General features: G+C 34.6%; 1 protein-coding gene across 1 annotated transcript; it reads left to right on the top strand.

Moving 5' to 3' along the window:
* Positions 1-10,619: 10,619 nt before the first annotated feature.
* LOC134237157 (neuronal acetylcholine receptor subunit alpha-6-like) lies at positions 10,620-18,032 on the top strand. Its single transcript, XM_062719249.1, has 7 exons — positions 10,620-11,353; positions 14,068-14,201; positions 14,885-15,039; positions 15,384-15,838; positions 16,172-16,258; positions 17,158-17,276; positions 17,577-18,032. The coding sequence occupies exons 1-7, from the start codon at positions 11,278-11,280 to the stop codon at positions 17,907-17,909; spliced, it is 1,359 nt and encodes a 452-aa protein (XP_062575233.1). The 5' UTR covers positions 10,620-11,277; the 3' UTR covers positions 17,910-18,032.
* Positions 18,033-18,046: the final 14 nt, after the last annotated feature.

The following is an 18,046-nucleotide window of genomic DNA, read 5'->3' as shown; positions in this document are numbered from 1 at the left end:
AAAAAATAATTTTTTTGTCTGCAGGCAACCCTGTACTTACTTTTAATGCAAACGACCTCTAAATGCATTTATCTGTTAAAAAACTAACTTTGGAATGTCAGAGTAAGATTTTAGTCGAGACTTGGACGAGATCTGTAATTTACTTCCTGGATGGAGATAAATAGATGAATATAGATTTAAATGTCCCATTAACCCAGATTTGTATACTGTACTTTTGAATTACTAAATGAATAACATTGATAAATGTATTTTGTTATTATACGGAAAAAATATCATTTTACAGGAAATAATTTTATCCAATTTATTTTATCTGTTTTCATCTGTCGTCGTTCGTCGTACGTCGTTCGTCGCCAATCGGTCGTAAACTTTTGAACATTTTCAGCTTCTTCTCTGGAACCACTGCGCCAATTTCAACCAATTTTGGCATTTAACATCCTTGGGAGAAGGGAACAAAAATTGTGAAATTCATGGCCCCTGCCCCCCTGGAGCCTGAGTGGTGGGGCCAAAATCACTAAAATTGCAATCTTAAAAAATCTTTACTCCTGGACAAAAAGCAGTCAAACTGTTGGCATGATTGTAAACAACATTATAAGTCCTCTACCAAAATTGTGAAATTCATGGCCCCAGGGTCAGTGGTTCTAGTGCTAGGGTGGGGCTAAATAGACTATATAGTGGAAATGCATTATTTCCTTGAAAATCTTCTCTGCTCGTGGGCATTAAAGAAACTACAAATAAGTACACAGTTATGTTGAATAAGGCTGTCTCTTTCAAAATTGTGAATTTCATGACCCCAAGGTCAGGGGTTCTGGTGTTAGGGCGGGGCTCTTTTGTTACCCAGTTTTATTGTTTATATTGTTTATATTATATTGTTTATATAGTGAATATACATGAATTCTTCAAAAATCTTCTCTGCTCCTCAATATTTTTTATTGTTTATATAGTGAATATACATAAATTCTTCAAAAATCTTCTCTGCTCCTCAATATTAAATAAACTAACAAAGTACATAGCTATAATGAGCGAGAATGCCTGTTCATAAATTGTGAATTTTATAGCCCCTGGGTCAGGGGTTCTGGTGATAGGGCGGGGCTCTGTTGATTAAATAGTGAAAATACAAGACCGTAACTAGGCTCAAATTTTAGTGAGGCAAGGGTGCTGGGCATTCCTAGTCCCAGACGGGGCAAGGGTAGTACCTGATGGCCAGTGATGGGGGGGTTCCATGGGAGGGTCCTGAAAAATGGATATTAGAATATAAAAAAATTGAATCTTAGAAAGTTTTTACGTTTTGAATTGTTGCCGCATAGCACAGAGCGTATGCTCTAAAGTCGCAGACAAAGGAGTTGATCCGAACAGTGTCCCACTGCGGGATGTAGAGACCAGTCCTTTGGATGAGACCGTATAAAACCAAGTTCGTATGTCACAGAAGTGATGGCACAAAAAATATCTCTCACTGTTCAATCATCTTCAGTGATTCTGAAAGCCCAGTACATGTAAAACTTCAAAACTTGCAGCCCTCCACCGGCAGGTACCGGTGTCTCAATATGGATGAGAAAGTCTTAGAAGCAGGGACAGTGATATAAATATTTTTATGTCTCTGGAAGAGATGTTAAATAATCAAACAATTAACAAAACAAACATTTTGAATTATATTTTACATGCGTTCCAAATGAAAATGAGGCACCTGATGATTTACAGAAATTGAAACAAAAGTTGAAAATATTAATTTAGCACGAAGACACACATAATTCATAAGTTCAATGTGAAACATTTTCAGGTTTCAGAAAACTCTAAAAATCTTTAGTGAGGCATTTGCCTCACTTGCCTCAATGTTAGTTACGACCTGGGCATAAAGTCTTTGAAAATCTTCTCCTGTGCTCCTTGGTGTTAAACAAACTAACCAAGTATACATTGTTATGATGAGCATGAATGTCTCTTCCAAAATTGTGAATTTCATGGCCCCAGGGTCAGGGGTTCTGGTGTTAGGGTGGGGCTCCATTGATTTTACAGTGAAAATGCATAAATTCTTTAAAAATTTTCTCCTCTGCTCCTGGGTATTAAACCAATGAAACATGTACATAGTTATGATGAGGAAGGATGCTTCTTCCCAATTTGTGAATTTCAGGGCCCCTGGGTCAGGGTTTCAGGGGCCCGTTTTACAAAAGAACTTACGACTAAGACCAAAAACTTCATTTGAATGTAAAATTTTGCAAAATTAATGAATTGTTTAAAATTGCTAATGGAAAAGTATCTTTCCACATACCCTTTTAAAAATATTAAAACCATTCTCTATTTAACTATAAATAAGAAAGTTTTGAGCAAATTAAATTTTGATCTTAATCGTAAGTTCTCTCGTAAAACGGGCCCCTGGTGTTAGAGGCAGGGCTCGAATGATTATATAGTGAAAATGCCCGAATTCTTTGAAAATCTTTTCCTTTGCTCCTAGGTATTATGTCAATGATCTAAGTACATATTTATGAGGAAGAAAGGTGCCTTCTCAAAAATGGTTAATTTCAGGGGTCCCGGGGGGGGGGGGGGGGGGGGGGTGTTGGTACATAGTCTGAAAATAAATAAATGTTATGAAATCTGTTCTTTGGTTCTAATCATCCATTTATGATGAGATAAGATTTATGAAAAAATTTCCAAACTTAGAAATATGTTTCCCCAGGGTCAGTGGTTCCTGTAGCACAACTGGTGGTTATACATGTAAAGTGAAAAATTAATGCATTTTCTCTATGTTACTCTTATAGATCTACCTCTGGAAATTAAGTAACCAAAGTAAGCATGCTAAGTGTATAATTATGATAAACAATGGTGCCTCCTTCAAGATTGTGAACTTCTTGGCTTTTGGTTTAAAACTTGAACCAAATTCAATTGTAATGTTTGAAAATTGTTACATAATACTCAGGTGGGTCTCTTGTCGTTATCAAAGGTACTTGTTTGCTTTAGGATATAAAACATATGGAGACAACGAACAGTATTCAAGATCAAAAGTCCATGAAACAATACAAACTACGATCAGAGCAAACACAGACCTCGATACAGAACATCGGGATGGGATCAGGTGCCATGGAGGAGTGAGCATCCCCTGCCGACCGGTCACACCCGCCATCTGTGATGAATTAGGAAAGTTTTGATTATATATTTATAACTCATGATTACCTTTTTCTAACATGTCAAAGAAAGAAACATTTTTGACTGCCAAATATTGATTGTTCAACATTAATTTGTTCGATGTTATACATTTTAACATATTCTGAATTTTAAATTTGGTGTAATGAAAATAATATCATGTGTGTAAGCTCTTATTAGATAATACCGTTTTCCGTTCTCTTGAACCTTTTTCAACTGTCAGTCATTTGGACTGACTACCATCTGAACTTTGTCAATCTGGACAGATTTCTTTCAGTCCAAAAAAATATTAAAAAGATAAAACTTATATTGCTGATTTGATCGTTGTGTAACAATTAGTTTCTCCCCCCCCCCCCTTTCCAGTTTTCTTTGAATTCATATTGGAAGCGATTTTCTTTTTAATTTCTATTCCCCCGTAAACGAAGTTTCGGGAGGGGGGGGGGGTACATAGTTTTTGTCGTGTCTGTCTGTCTCTCTGTCTGTCTGTTTGTCCGCAAAAACTTTAACCTTGTCCATAACTTTTCATTTAGTGGAGCCATAACTTTCATATTTCACATGTGTATTCCTTGTGACAAGACCTTTCTCTGGGTACCACCAATTTGACCTTTTGACCTAGGAGTTTTGCCCACTTTTACACAAAAATGTAAAACTTTTACTTTGGTCATATCTTTTGAACAGTAGATACCATGACTTTTATACTTCATATATATATTATTTGTGATAAGACCTTTCTTCGAGTACCGACAACTTTGACCATTTGACCTTGACCTTAGAGATTCCCGTACCTATGAAAAACTTTAACCTTGGCCATAACTTTTAAACAGTAAGGGCTACATTTTGCGTCGAGATTAAGCAAAAGGCAAGAACGCAAAATGTACTAACACACTTTTTGGTCAGCCAGATTGAGTACAATTTTCAATAAAGTACAGGCCGATGAAAAGAAAATTAAAAAAAATTAGATATAAAGATGTAATTTCTTAAATTAATGAATTTATAATTATTGATTTAATTAGCTACATGTACACTAAGATACATAATTTAGTGCATCGATTTTTGATTTCAATGAACGGTGTTGCTATGGTTACTAAAAATAGAAATTCTGTGAAATTTCTTTAAAACGCTAATCCTCCTACAGTTTTGGTCTGATTTCAATTTGATTTGGAACACAAGTAGAAATTACTCAGATACATAATTTAGTGCATCGTTTTTTGATTTCAATGAACGATGTTGCTATGGTTACTAAAAATAGAAATTTCTGTGAAATTCCTTTCAAACGTTACTCCTCCTACAGTTTTGGTCTGATTTCAATATAATTTGGAACACTGGTAGACATTACTTAGATACATAATTTATTGCATCAGTTTTTGATTTTGATGAAAGGTGTTGCCATGGCTACCAAAAATAGAAATTTCTGTGAAATTCCTTTCAAACGCTAATCCTCCTACAGTTTTGGTCTGATTTCAATATAGCTTGGCACACAAGTAGACTACAGTAAGATACATAATTTAGTGCATCTGTTTTTGATTTCAATGAACGGTGTTGCTATGGTTACTAAAAATAGAAATTTCTGTGAAATTTCTTTAAAACGCTACTCCTCCTACAGTTTTAGTCTGATTTCAATATAACTTTGCACACAAGAACACTACACCAAGATACATAATTAAGTGCATCGATTTATATGATTTCGATGAATGGTGTTGCCATGGTTAATAAAAATATAAATTTCTAAAAATCCTTTAAAACGCTACTCCTCCTACAGTTTTAGTCTGATTTTAGTATACCTTGTCACACAGATAGCCTACACTAAGAAACATAATTTAGTGCATCGATTTTTGATTTCGATAAATGGTGTTGCCATGGTTACTAAAAATAGAATTTTTTGTGATATTTCGTTAAAACGTTACTCCTCCTACAGATTTGGTCTGATGGCAACGGGTTCTTTCTCTTCCCTTTTCATAAGCACAAGCCAGTAGAGCTACAATCTCGACAGAGACTTCTGGTTATTATTGTATTACTATTGATGTGCAGAAACAATCCATTGTTTTATTGGATGGAAAGAGAGAATCAGAGAGAGAGAGAGAGATAATTTATTTTTTGCTTGTCTGTAATGCTGGTGATTTGTATGGAATAATATGGTATCAATAAACCCTTCCCGCTACATGTAGTCTACTTGTGTGCCAAGTTATACTGAAATCAGACCAAAACTGTAGGAGGAGTAGCGTTTTAAAGGAATTTCATAGAAATTTCTATTATTAGTAACCATGGCAACACCTTTCATCAAAATCAAAAACCGATGCAATAAATAATATATCTTTGTTAAGTTTACTTGTATGCCAAGTTAAATTGAAATGAGACCAAAACTGTAGGAGGAGTAACGTTTGAAAGGAATTTCACAGAATTTTCAATTTTTTAGAAATCATGGCAACACCGTTCAAAGAAATAAAAAACAGATGTACTAAATTATTTATCTTAATGTAGTCTACTTGTGTGCTAAGTTATATTGAAATCAGATCAAAAATGTAGGAGGAGTAGCATTTTAAAGGAATTTCACAGAAAATTCTTTTTTTAGTAACCATGCCAACACCGTTCATCGAAATCAAAAACCGATGCAATAATTTATGTATCTTAGTAATGTTTACTTGTGTGCTAAGTTATATTGAAATCAGACCAAAACTGTAGGAGGAGTAGCGTTTTAAATGGAATTTCAAAGAAAATTCTATTTTTAGTAACCATAGCAACACCGTTCATTGAATTCAAAAACCGATGCACTAAATTATGTATCTGAGTGTAGTCTACTTGTGTTTCAAGTTACATTGAAATCAGACTAAAACTGTAGGAGGAGTATCGTTTTAAAGAAATTTCACAGAAATTTCTATTTTTAGTAACCATGGCAACACCGTTCATTAAAATCAAAAACCGATGCACTAAATTATGTATCTTAGTAATATCTACGTGTTTGCCATGTTATATTGAAATCAGACCAAAACTGTAGGAGGCGTATCGTTTTAAAGAAATTTCACAGAAATTTCTATTTTTAGTAACCATAGCAACACCGTTCATTGTAATCTTAAACCGATGCACTAAATTATGTATCTTAGTGTAATCTACTTGTGTGCCAAGTTATATTGAAATCACACCAAAACTGTAGGAGGAGTAGCGTTTTACAGAATTTTACAGAAATTTCTATTTTTAGTAACCATGGCAACACCGTTCATCAAAATTAAAAACCGAGGCAATAAATTGTGTATCTTTATTAAGTTTACTTGTGTTTCAAGTTATATTGAAATCAGACCAAAACTGTAGGAGGAGTAGCGTTTTAAAGGAATTTCACAGAAAATTCTATTTTCAGTAACCATGGCAACACCGTTCATCGAAATCAAAATCCGATGCATTAAATTATGTAACTTAGTGTAGTCTTCATGTGTTCTAAGTTATATTGAAATCAGACCAAAACTGTAGGAGGAGTAGCATTTGAAAAATTGTTTACAGACAGACGGACAGACAGACAGCTAGACAGAGGGACGGACGACGTACACCTTACTTTCGCATAATCTCTTCTTGTCTCTGACCAGTAGAGCTTAAACTTCGAAGTAAACACCCCTCTCTATATCCCTGTCCCTTCTCACTTGACACACATGCACATCTAATTTGTTAACCAATGTACACATCCCGACACATGTACATCTTTTATAATGGATACATGTATATGGTCAATCTTTGGTCATTTAAAATGTGTTGTTGGTTAGTTTAATAAGACAAGCCTCGCGAATATATACACCATTTCAACTCGTTGGATAAAGCCAATATCAAATCACACAATATAGATATCCTCTATTTATTACATTTTGCGTTGTTATTACATTTTGCGTTGTAACATTGCTCAATGGCCAGAACCAAGCAAAGGTCAAATATGAAGCCTTTTCACCGGTGTATGGTGACGTTTCTGTATGAATGAAAAATCTCGACGGGAACGTCAAACAACATACGATCAACCAATCAATCACTTTAGTTTTGTCACTCTTAAAGCATTTCGTCCATTTTGTTAAGCCAACTCCTTTAATTAAATAGATTGTTTCATTAATCTCTTTCTCTGTCATAAGTCTTCTGCACTTTTATAAAACTAATAACGCCTTGATTATTTGCACCAAGTGAAATCAAGACACACTTTTGGCAGACGTAATTCAAAGCGTTGGCAAACCACTCTCTTTAGAATGGTTAATTTGCCCTTAAGAAACTGATTATTTGTTCCCAACAGATAACTAGAAATTCATGCCACTACACGTATAAAGATGGACCCTGACGGGCCTCGTCTTTCCCTTGAAAAAAAATTAACTCATTTATCATACTTTCAAACAAAAACGTAACAGTACCAATCCCTAGGAAAAGTGAGATAAATTCTCTGTTTGTTTATTAATTGATTAAAATTTCGCAATGCTGTGGAACTCACATAAACTGTTTAACTGTAAATACCAAATAAATGAAAATATTAACATTCATTTTTTCTCAAAAAGCAGTACGTGATATGTTCCCCTCCCTGAAAATGCGCCAGGCAAACGAAGTATGATAGTTCTAGGCCTAAAAGCATACAAATTATGAATTTTCTTTTACTACTAGTATTTTAAACCATACAATTTCAAAATAAGATCATGGTGACCTATTTTTGGTCATCTCTTGAATTAAGTTGATGTTCTAGGCCTCAAAGAATTTGATTTGACCCGACATCGGTCACATTTTTCTATACCTGAAGTCCCAAAGTAAGGTCTTAATTAAGCAACCTTCATTTTAGTTGTGACAAATCTCCATTCCTACCATGGTCTCATTATATTCTAGATGAGCAAGAGAAATATCATGACCCAGGCACAGTTTGAATATGTATACTTAGTAACTAAATTTTCCAAAATAAAAATAATTTTTGCCTCATGATGCATCATCTTTTAAAACCTCTCCATACAGTGTGCAAAATGTCATTCAAATACGATATAAATGATTAATTAAGGTACTTTTTTTACTCATTCTGCATGGAAAAAAGGGTCTCGTCTCCGCACATTTTATCACCAGTGCCAGAGGGCAACAAATGCAGCTAATAGACAGGAAGAGGGCCGTCACAGATGTGTGTAACAGTAGCTTGTTTTTTGGGTTGATTTTTTTTTTGGCATCAATATGTTAAAAAAGAAGATTCATTGAAACGCTAAGAAAGATAACTCTTCGTGGGATTGATATCTATCATTTCTTAAAATCGATTTTGTCTAAATTGCTAGCTATGCAAATATTTGTATGCATTGAAGTTATAAATTATTTTTATTTTGGATAATTTAATCATTGAATTTTGTATAAATGAAATAAGGAAATCAAAATCATCAGCCCAAAGTAAAAATGCAGGGGAAAGGGGGGGGGGATGGATAAAGGAGAGAAAGAGATTAATAAAAAACTAAAAATCAGCATTTAAGCAAATGATTGTATTTAATCAAATATTATTTTTCATCTGGCTGTAACCATTCCTTAAAATTACAGAATACTTATTAAAATTGTCAAAAACTAATCAAAAGTATTTCGTTTTAAAAGAAAGAGTTCGATGCCTTTTCTTTCCATGTGTGCAATGCCCAGGTTGTTTTCGTTCTAGGTTAGCTCCCTTGATAATTCTTTTCTTGTTCATTGTAAATTGAGCTGAGAGCCCATGGAGCCGTCGGATGCGCTACATTAAGTTTACATCACGTTATTCCCCCTTTACTCTTTTTAAATCCTGGCTTAAATTGCTTTTGGCTGGAAATTGTGCGTGAATACTGGAAATGCGCCGAGTTCGTGTCCTTCGGTTTCTTTGGAACAGGGTGACACAATGCAATCGCGTGACTGTTTCAGAATCGTGCACTAAACAAAACCTTGCATTGTATGGTCTTAATATTCGTGAGGTATAGCTTCATTCCTCATGATCAGTAATCAAACAAAATAAGAGATTTTTTTTCTAAAAATTATGCGACAAAATCCTTCTTATCAAGCACGACCTTATAGCTTGTTTTTAGGGAGCACCTGGGCGATTGAGAAACCTGTGTTTCAAACTTTAAAAGACTCGACTTCAAATGCGATATTTCAATACAAACACAGTAAAGTTACAAATATATACACGATGCATTGTTAGGTTATATTTACTTCTTGTCTTCAGATGACTTATTATCTTGTTTAGTTCAGACCCTACCTTCATCGTTAAGAGAACCCTTAAGGACAGATGATACAAATAAACTTTTGTCAAAAGACTTCAATCATGTTCAAAGGGGTAAAATGAATAAGTTTAACCGCATAAATTTTAATATCTTAATCAAATTTTCACAATGATGCAATTCAAAGAGGGAAAAACTTGTAAAGCTTAATAAGGATGGTTTAGGGAAAGGTAGAATTTTGAACATCAAAAGTTTGCAATTGCTTAAAGTTTAAGGAATTTATTGTTCGCATCGTTTATAAATAATTACAACCTTATAATATAGTAAGTGAAAAAAAATATACTAGTCCAGGCATCCACCCTTTGTTTGTATCATTTGTGACTATATACTGTCTTTACATGTAATTCCGACTGGTAAATATGGTGAGCTTGTAATATGTCTGCACTGACACAATAAGCTAGCTAATTTAACGGGAAAATTTCAATTAAAATACTCCCAACGGTTTATTTCAAATATATTTAAACTTCTTAACCTTTACCAAAAAAATGAGAAAATAAGAAATCGGACACCATTGGGTCTGTCACGGCGTCGACTTACACCTGCCTCAATTGTCTATAGCAGGAGAATTACATTGACACATATTGTACCAGGTCCATTCACGAATTTCCGATGCATGTCAGATTTTAACCAAAATCAGTCTAAAGAATTGATATAAAGATTATAAACCGAATACATTATGCAAGCAATCAAAAACAGCTGAACATAACGTAAATGAAATGAAAGTGCGAAGCACCAAAACATTTTGCACGATTGCAAAAATCAATTTATAAAGCTTCAGTTTTATTCCTGTAATTTTCTAATTTAAAAAACAAAAACAAAACATCTAAATAAGTGTTAATGTTAGGCATGATTAGGATTAAACCAACGTCTGACGTAAAATTTGAAGCGTTGCAAAGATTTTGAATGAATGCCACAAAGCTATTCTTTAATACTGTAAAACTGAATCTCCATCGGAAGATAAAGCCAGAATCAAACCTTTAGGAAAGAAGGGGCTTTTGTGAAAGAGGGGTAAGAAAATTACCAATCACAAAAAAATTGCACCATGTAAAACTATCGATCTAAAGCAGACCCTCTACTTAAGGTTTATGGTAAAACATGTGAGCAAGACATTCAGCTTGTCCGTGTTATTTTTGAAAGAATGAAATTGATCAGACATGTTTCTTTCCACTTAACTCGAAAGAGGTTAAAAAAATTAATCATAAGAGGGGGTGAAAAGATGAATGATAAGTAAGACTGATTAACAAGACAAGAGAGTTCAGTTCCAGCCATTATCAGACTTCACAAAAAACAAAACGGAAAAACGATAGAAAGGCCTCCGTCATGTAGGTAAAACTACTCAACTGATGAAAGCTAGATTTTTTCTTTGAAGTGGCACCCGTGACGAAGAGAGATCCAGGGCAAGTGGGCGCTGAGAATTGTTAAACTGATAAAAAAAAATATCGTATGGACAGTTTCTATAAAACATAGAGCGGAATTGATCCCGTGATTTACCAGAAAAATTTGAGGACCCCCACGGAGGAGCTCAGTGTGACGTCATGACCGCTCCCCCCTCCTGGGGTGCCAAGCCAGAGCCCCATTATCTCCGCATTCCGAACTCAGGGAAAAAGCGATAAGCTGGTCAGCGCGGCGTGCGGTATTCCTCGCCGGCTCTGTAGATACAGTCACGCCTAAATCGGAGTGTAAATTGTTTATATATATACATCTCATATTTTGTTTTTCTAAATACCACTTTAATGATGGACGCACGAAGGAATAACACGCGCAGAACAATTAGCAAACGGCAGGAACCCTGATCGCTTGGCCGATTGCTGGTTTCCGGAGTTAAAACTTTGCAATCCGATGTCAACTGTATTTGTTGTGAAGCGATTCTTTTCTTACTGCTTAAAAATGGATTTATAAGAAAGTGTAATTTGGTGGCTCTGTGTTTTGTTTTTGGATGAGGACGACAAAAATTATCCCTGGAAAAATGATTCCCGTGGCTTTCTTCCTGTTGGTTATTGGGATTTCTCATGGTAAGAAATTTATACATGTAAAGCAAATAAAAAAAATGACAGCGATTCTAAACTGATTTTTTAATTTGGTTCTTTTTCTTTCTTTTGTAAAAATCGCAAATCTTTAAAAAAAAAAAAAAAAGATTGATTAATGCACGTATTTGAAAGAAAAATAAATGCTTGATTGTAAGTTGGTAGCAATTTCGAATTTCTCATTTCAAATTTGCGTACAAAGACATAATTCGAAAAATCAGAAAATATCTAAATTGTATAACACGGTGAAAATATTCAAAAATGGCATGGAATGGTTAAAATGAAATTAAATGACATATTTCGGCGAAGAGAAACAAGAAAAAACTCAAACATTTTAATTACCAACCAATAATTTCAAGAGGCAACCCACTGTGCCTGCCACTGTAAACTAATGAATGAAGAGTTGGTAAATTACTGAACACTTTAAAACTACCGGAAAACACTTTCACGTTGACCACTTTTCCTTGTTCAGGATAATTTGACTTCAAGATGCCAGCTCACTCAATACTGTCCTAATTAATCGTCAAAGTTAAAAGCTCTGCCTGGTACACTTGAAAGATCAATGGAAACCCCCTATATATTTCTGTAACATTTAAAATTTAAACAAAATATCGTATTTGGAAAAAATGGGAAGAATTTTTAGATTTTTTTTGGGGGGGGGTGCTGATTGATAATTTTTCTTGACAAAGCGATGTGCCTCGTTGAGACAATGTTATTTGTTTGTATTAAGATTGAGATCGACTCTAATAATCAAATACTCGTGAAAACACCGTTCCAGTCTATAAACAATTGCAGAGTAAACATTATAATGTTACCTAGTTCTAATCAGAGTTTAGGGGATAAACTCAAACAAAGGCTGCTTTGATATCCCTCAGTAGAAGAATTCCAAGTAAACACCGCACTAAATGGCTATCCTTTATTTTATAAACATTTAATGATGTGTACAGTCTTGTAGGTTAGAATCAGACCCGAAAATCCCAAAGAAATGGTTTCATCCTAAACAAAAGAACTTCAGTGCAAGTATATATCTTTGCTGTGTTGAAATCTGTGTATTCTGTTACAGAAGTTTGAATAAACACGCTGATGAATTCAAAGTTCAATCAACCCAAACTAGAGGCATATTGATAAATAGAAAGGACTTCTATTTCTTAGTCATCCGTGACAAACTGTAATTTGAGTTACGTGTAATTAGAAAGTAATGCACCTCACATGGTTCTAGCTGGAGCCAATTTGTGTAAACAAGACAGCAAACTAAGATAAAAAAAAAAATAAAAATCTTATCGTTTGTATTAGTCTAGAGTTAACACCTCACCCAGAGCACCAATTAAGAAATATACAGTAGAATCAAGTATTATAATCACTTAAATATATAGTCCTGAGCCAACTCACCGATATGTATACTATAAGTACGTACGAGTATATAAACTCAAAGGCTTGTTATAAAATTGGTAGCTAATTAGCTTACAAAACGTTTCAAAGAGGTCAAGAGTCAAGAGAACTCTTCATAAAAGTCATTTATTATTTAAATCTAAGTATACTAGTATTTCATCCACTCAGTTCTAATAGAAAGATTGCTCTGAAATTCTTCGACCCTTCGTTCACTCATATATTAATTTATTTATTGCTAAAGAATTTCAAAAACAAACCTAATTTATAAGGAAAATGTGCAAAGTTTTATTATACCTTGCAGGACAAAATTTTACATAGATTGCCTTTTTACCTGACAATTGTTAAACAAGGACATTAACCTAGTGAGAGTTACCTTTCTTATACAACGATCAATGAACCTTAAGAAATAAGCGTTACAAAATTCAGTGAATCTATTGTACTTATTGGACAAAAGATTTCCCTTTTCCCTTTGAAATAACTCAATTTGAGAAGGCAAAGATGAATTTTTTAATGCTATATCTCTCGTACACAAGATACAGCCATGTTTTACTAGATTTAGAACTACTCGTTCCCACCCATAATGGTTTTCTTATGGTTGATTGACTGATCGACAGGGTGATTTTCAACGTGCCTGTCACAAAATCGCATCTGAACCATAACCCTATTCAAGCTTTAGTATTTTGTTCCCCACTGCCAGAAAGGTTGCCATAAGACTTGATTTAAATATTTTAATTGTTTATTTAATCTGTATATCTGAAACAGATGACCTATGTCACGATTGCTACGACCGAATACGCCATGTATAAAAAAAATTGTGACTCGTCCCCAAGACGTTTATAAATTAATGAAACATTCTAGAACGAAACGTTATTAAACAAATCATGTAGTCAATAAATAAATACATTATACTTTTTAAAATTTTAATAGAAGCATGTTACACGATATAGAGAAACATACCACTACTTCACAGTCATCACTAAGAAGGATATGGAGATAACGAACAGTATTCAGTCTCAAAGTCTATAAAACAATACAAAATAAGAGCAGAGCAAACACGGACCCCCGAAACATCATAAATGGAGACACACCACACCCGCCGTGTGCTCCTTGTCATGATCAGGAAATAGTTGAAAAGGTTGAAACTAAAACCAGCGGGAAATATAAATCGAAATTTATCTTTAAATTTAATATTCAGTGCAGGGCTGTAAAATTGATCCCTCCTCGACAATAGCGCTGCTATTTAAATACATTTCTGCACGAGGCTTCATTCATTTGATCAGCTTTTTAATCTACATTTCTTCATCTTCATTCAGGGGAAGTAAGCAAGGAGGAAATGTTGATCAAAGACATCTTGAAAAATTACAATAGCTTGATCCGCCCCACCAATTCTACAAACCCCGTGGTGGTGGTGTCCCTGGGATTAGCTATGACGGAGATTGCTGAACTGGTAAATATTTCCACTTATTCAATAAATTAGTAAACTAGTAACTGTAATGGAATTAAAGAATTATAAGAAACATAACAATTAACTTGTACAGATAAGCTGCTGATGGCCTTGAGTGAGGGGTGGGGGAGGGAGTGTCGGAGTATTCCCAAAATTGAAGATTTAACTTCAAATGTATTTGTTTTGAAGAAACTTCTTAATGCCTCTCTATATATTTCAGAAAACTGGAAAAGCAACGATTGAATTTTAACAACGGTTGAATTTTAATATTCGTTTTCAGAATGAATTGTAGTAGCATGTATAAATTGAAATGTTATTGTGAATGAAGGTACCCGGTATATAAGAGGTGTTTGATTCCAATACGACAATACTTTACCATGCTGACTTTGTTCACATCTTTTCGTGTAAAATGTGAAAATAAGAACAGTGGTTGATCTCAAAAATTCAAATTAGTGAAATTCCAATGAGCACTTATTGTGCTCCTTTATTAGCTGATCTGTTTTTATATTTCTGTGAAGCAGAATTATTTAAAAATTTCCACATGAGAAGAGGAAAACACTTGCTGTGGGCATCACTTCGACATTCAAATATATCAAAGATGTTTAGTTGATGTTACAAGAATAAAAAAAATGTGAAAGTCGGTATACCAATTTATTCTTGTTAACATCTTGGCTTTACCTTTTTAGCATGAGAAGAGCCAGATTTTTGAGTCCGGGGCGTTTCTCCGACATCTTTGGGCTGACTATAGGTTATCATGGAATCCTGCTAAATACGGTGGAATTATGACTGTCCATCTACCAGCGACCTCGATCTGGAAACCGGATATAGTTCTTATTAACAGGTGCTGGTATTCGGCATATTTTGCTGACACGAGAATAAGTACAGTGTATCTTAATTAAACACTGGCATTTATATTTTTTTTCTTTCCTTTTGTCCGTCTTGAATTCACATTTTTAAAATAAATTAATTTTTAAGCAATTCGATCTCTCTCTTTCGAATACTAGTAATTGGTTCATGGTATAACAACCACACTAAAAAAGTACTCACCGTGAAAGAAATAGAATCAATTCCTTAAACTCCACGTTCATGTTTAACAAAACCTCTGGTACTCGGATACATTTTGTAGGAGGCCATGCTAATCATCTAATGATATATGCCTAAATTCAGATTTCTTTTTTGATTTAGTGCAGATACTGTTGTAGAAAAAGAGGAACCTCTCGCTATTGTCTTTCATACCGGTGCCATATTCTACAGTCCAAAGATGCGGCTCCGGGCCCCCTGTACTTTGGATCTTAACAGATTTCCATTTGATGAACAAATATGTAAACTGACATTTGGGTCGTGGACCTATGATAATTCCAATATCAATCTCACACACTTCGCCTCTGGTGTAAATGGGCTAGATCTAGAGGACCTTAGGTTTAATGCCGAGTGGAAATTGACGGAATCCTTGTCAATACGGACAGACAAACGGTTCGAGTACGCCAGTAACAGTTTCCCTCAAATGGAATACTCCTTCCGGTTACAGAGAAACCCCACCTATTATCGTCACGTGTTCATTCTACCAGCTGTTCTATTGGCAATTCTTGTTCCATTCCAGTTTCTGTTGCCCCCAGACTCCAAAGAACGAATGACACTTGGTTTGTATCTTTTGTTAATACATAATTGACCGATTGACATTACTTTTTAGCTCGTGTCATTAAATAATTAAGTCCTTCATACGACCTATAGTGTTACAATATCAATGTTTTTTCGTACCTTATCAGTACTTGATATCGTTAAGTCGTATGTACATCGTAAAATTAATTAAAAGTTTTAATGATGAGTATAGGGTTATACGTTGGAAGAACTCTGCAATATGTCTGTCGATGCTATACATGTACATGTGTATTTGAAATTTTGACACTTTTTATTTTCCTCACAATTTGTCATTGTCTGCATTTTTTATGAAAACAAACACATTATATTTTCAGGAGCTATACTGATGTTGGGGATCCTCCTCTTGCTTGTACTGCTACAGGATTTCCTCCCCGAGGCTCATCCCACTCTACCCACGCTAGGTTTGTAACTTTATATTCCATTTCTTTGTTGTAATCAGGCAGGTTTGATCGCTGGTAGCTAGATAGCTAAGTTTGTATCTGTAGAGGCCACTGGACACGACCGTGTTCGAATCTTTCTCTGGTCGTGTTTTCTCCCGTTCTTGTACGTGATTTCTTGGGGTTTTTTTCAATGCTAGTCTTGATTTATCTGACAATCGTTGTAATTTGTGCAGAAACAAGAGGTAGAATGACATTCCAGTTCTTTCTCATTACACTAAGTTAAGAAAGTCAAAGACATTCTGATTTCACAGTTAAACGATGACAAAGAAAGTAATCGATATTGTGGTGTCGAGTTTAGAAACCATTTCTAATGAAGGATAAAAAATAATGTGTAAAGTTTTACATCTGTCCTGATTCTGTTGTTAATCTGTTCATATAAATCATTTTTTCTGTTGATTACATGCGGCGAATCGACGTTCTCAATATCCGTTCTAAGACTAAAAATGACAGATTTGACAGTGATTGTACTCTTAAACAAGACAGAAGCGGCAATGCTGGAACAACAATAAATGCGATACCATATATCATACAGAATTGAGGGAAATAATATCTTCGGTTATCTTTTTGGTATCCGTGTAGATAAAAGAAGAAGACTATTATATTTCTTTCTACACAGCATATTACTTAGTGCAAAAATAAATGTGTTTATTGTTATTTCTTACCCTATCAGCTCCCGCAGAGCTTTGGTCATGATCTAGGGGAATTCTTGAAGGCTTCAGAAGATGCCTTATTGATAATGCAAAGATGCAATATCAGATAAACCGGTTAAAACGGTTATTTGACAACTTTTACAAATGGAGGGGTACCTCTACTGATGAATCAGAGCGAGTTGTGTTTATTAACATTTCTTTCTCTTGTAGCCACGTATTACAGCCTAACCTTAGTGTGGATAACCTTATCTATGTTAGCCTCGATTTGGGTGATTACTACACAGTCACGTGGTCCTAGGGGACGACGGGTACCAGATTTAATGCGACAAGTAAGAAAACAAATCAAGGGTTCTAAACGATTTGCCTGCGTTTGGTGACTTCTTTGCATTTTAAAAACATTGTTATAGTGTATAATTAACTAAAAAACAGGTTCCAAGACAGTTAAAAATCATTTTAAAACTAGCATTGCCAACAGAACACCATTAAAGTAAATAAAAATAAAATACAAAGAATAAATTCAATATTATTTGGTATATTATTTTCAACTGAAATCAAAGCTTTGATGACTGATTTTCTTGTTTCATTAATTACCATACTAGTATCTATTTTATCCACCTTTTGGTTTTCAGTGCTTTTTACGGGGACTTAGGCGCTTAGTTTGTCTTGGTGACGATAGTTATTTTCCTTTAAATGAGGTGGACACTCTCACAATGAAGGCCCTGGATATCCCTTCTGTGGAACCTATTGTTAAATCTGAGACTTCCGGTAACCAAAATAAACTGGAGAAAGACGTGGAAGAAATATTACGTCATGTGCAGACTATGATCATTTGTACTAAAGCTGCGCAAGCGCGACAGGAAGTACAGAACGAGTGGCAGCAGGTGGCTCTGGTCCTTGATCGAGTTTGGTGCTTCCTGTTTGGAGCCACATTCCTATTATACACCTTCATTTTACTTGCATGACTGTTTGTTTACAAAGTTTAATTGTTTCTCATTATCAAGTTGACTTATTTGACAATCATTTGTATTCATTTGCATTTTTAAGACAATCATAAATATCCAATAAACAAATTCCAAAAAAGTTAACTCCGAATGTTTCA

This window comes from Saccostrea cucullata, unplaced genomic scaffold (assembly GCF_032062105.1).
Source record: "Saccostrea cucullata isolate Sc308-1 unplaced genomic scaffold, CSIRO_AGI_Scuc_v1 ctg877, whole genome shotgun sequence".
Classification (NCBI taxonomy): domain Eukaryota; kingdom Metazoa; phylum Mollusca; class Bivalvia; order Ostreida; family Ostreidae; genus Saccostrea; species Saccostrea cuccullata.
Note: the sequence above shows the minus strand (reverse complement) of the source record. Positions and strands in the feature narration are given on the sequence as shown.

What these genes read in the sequence shown, in the direction of transcription:
- LOC134237157 (XM_062719249.1), top strand. Translation starts at nt 11,278, where the DNA reads ATGAGGACGACAAAAATTATCCCTGGAAAAATGATTCCCGTGGCTTTC. An exon ending in GATATAGTTCTTATTAACAG is followed by an intron (nt 15,040 to 15,383) that starts GTGCTGGTATTC and finishes TTTTTGATTTAG; the next exon opens with TGCAGATACTGTTGTAGAAA. An exon ending in TCCCACTCTACCCACGCTAG is followed by an intron (nt 16,259 to 17,157) that starts GTTTGTAACTTT and finishes TTTCTCTTGTAG; the next exon opens with CCACGTATTACAGCCTAACC.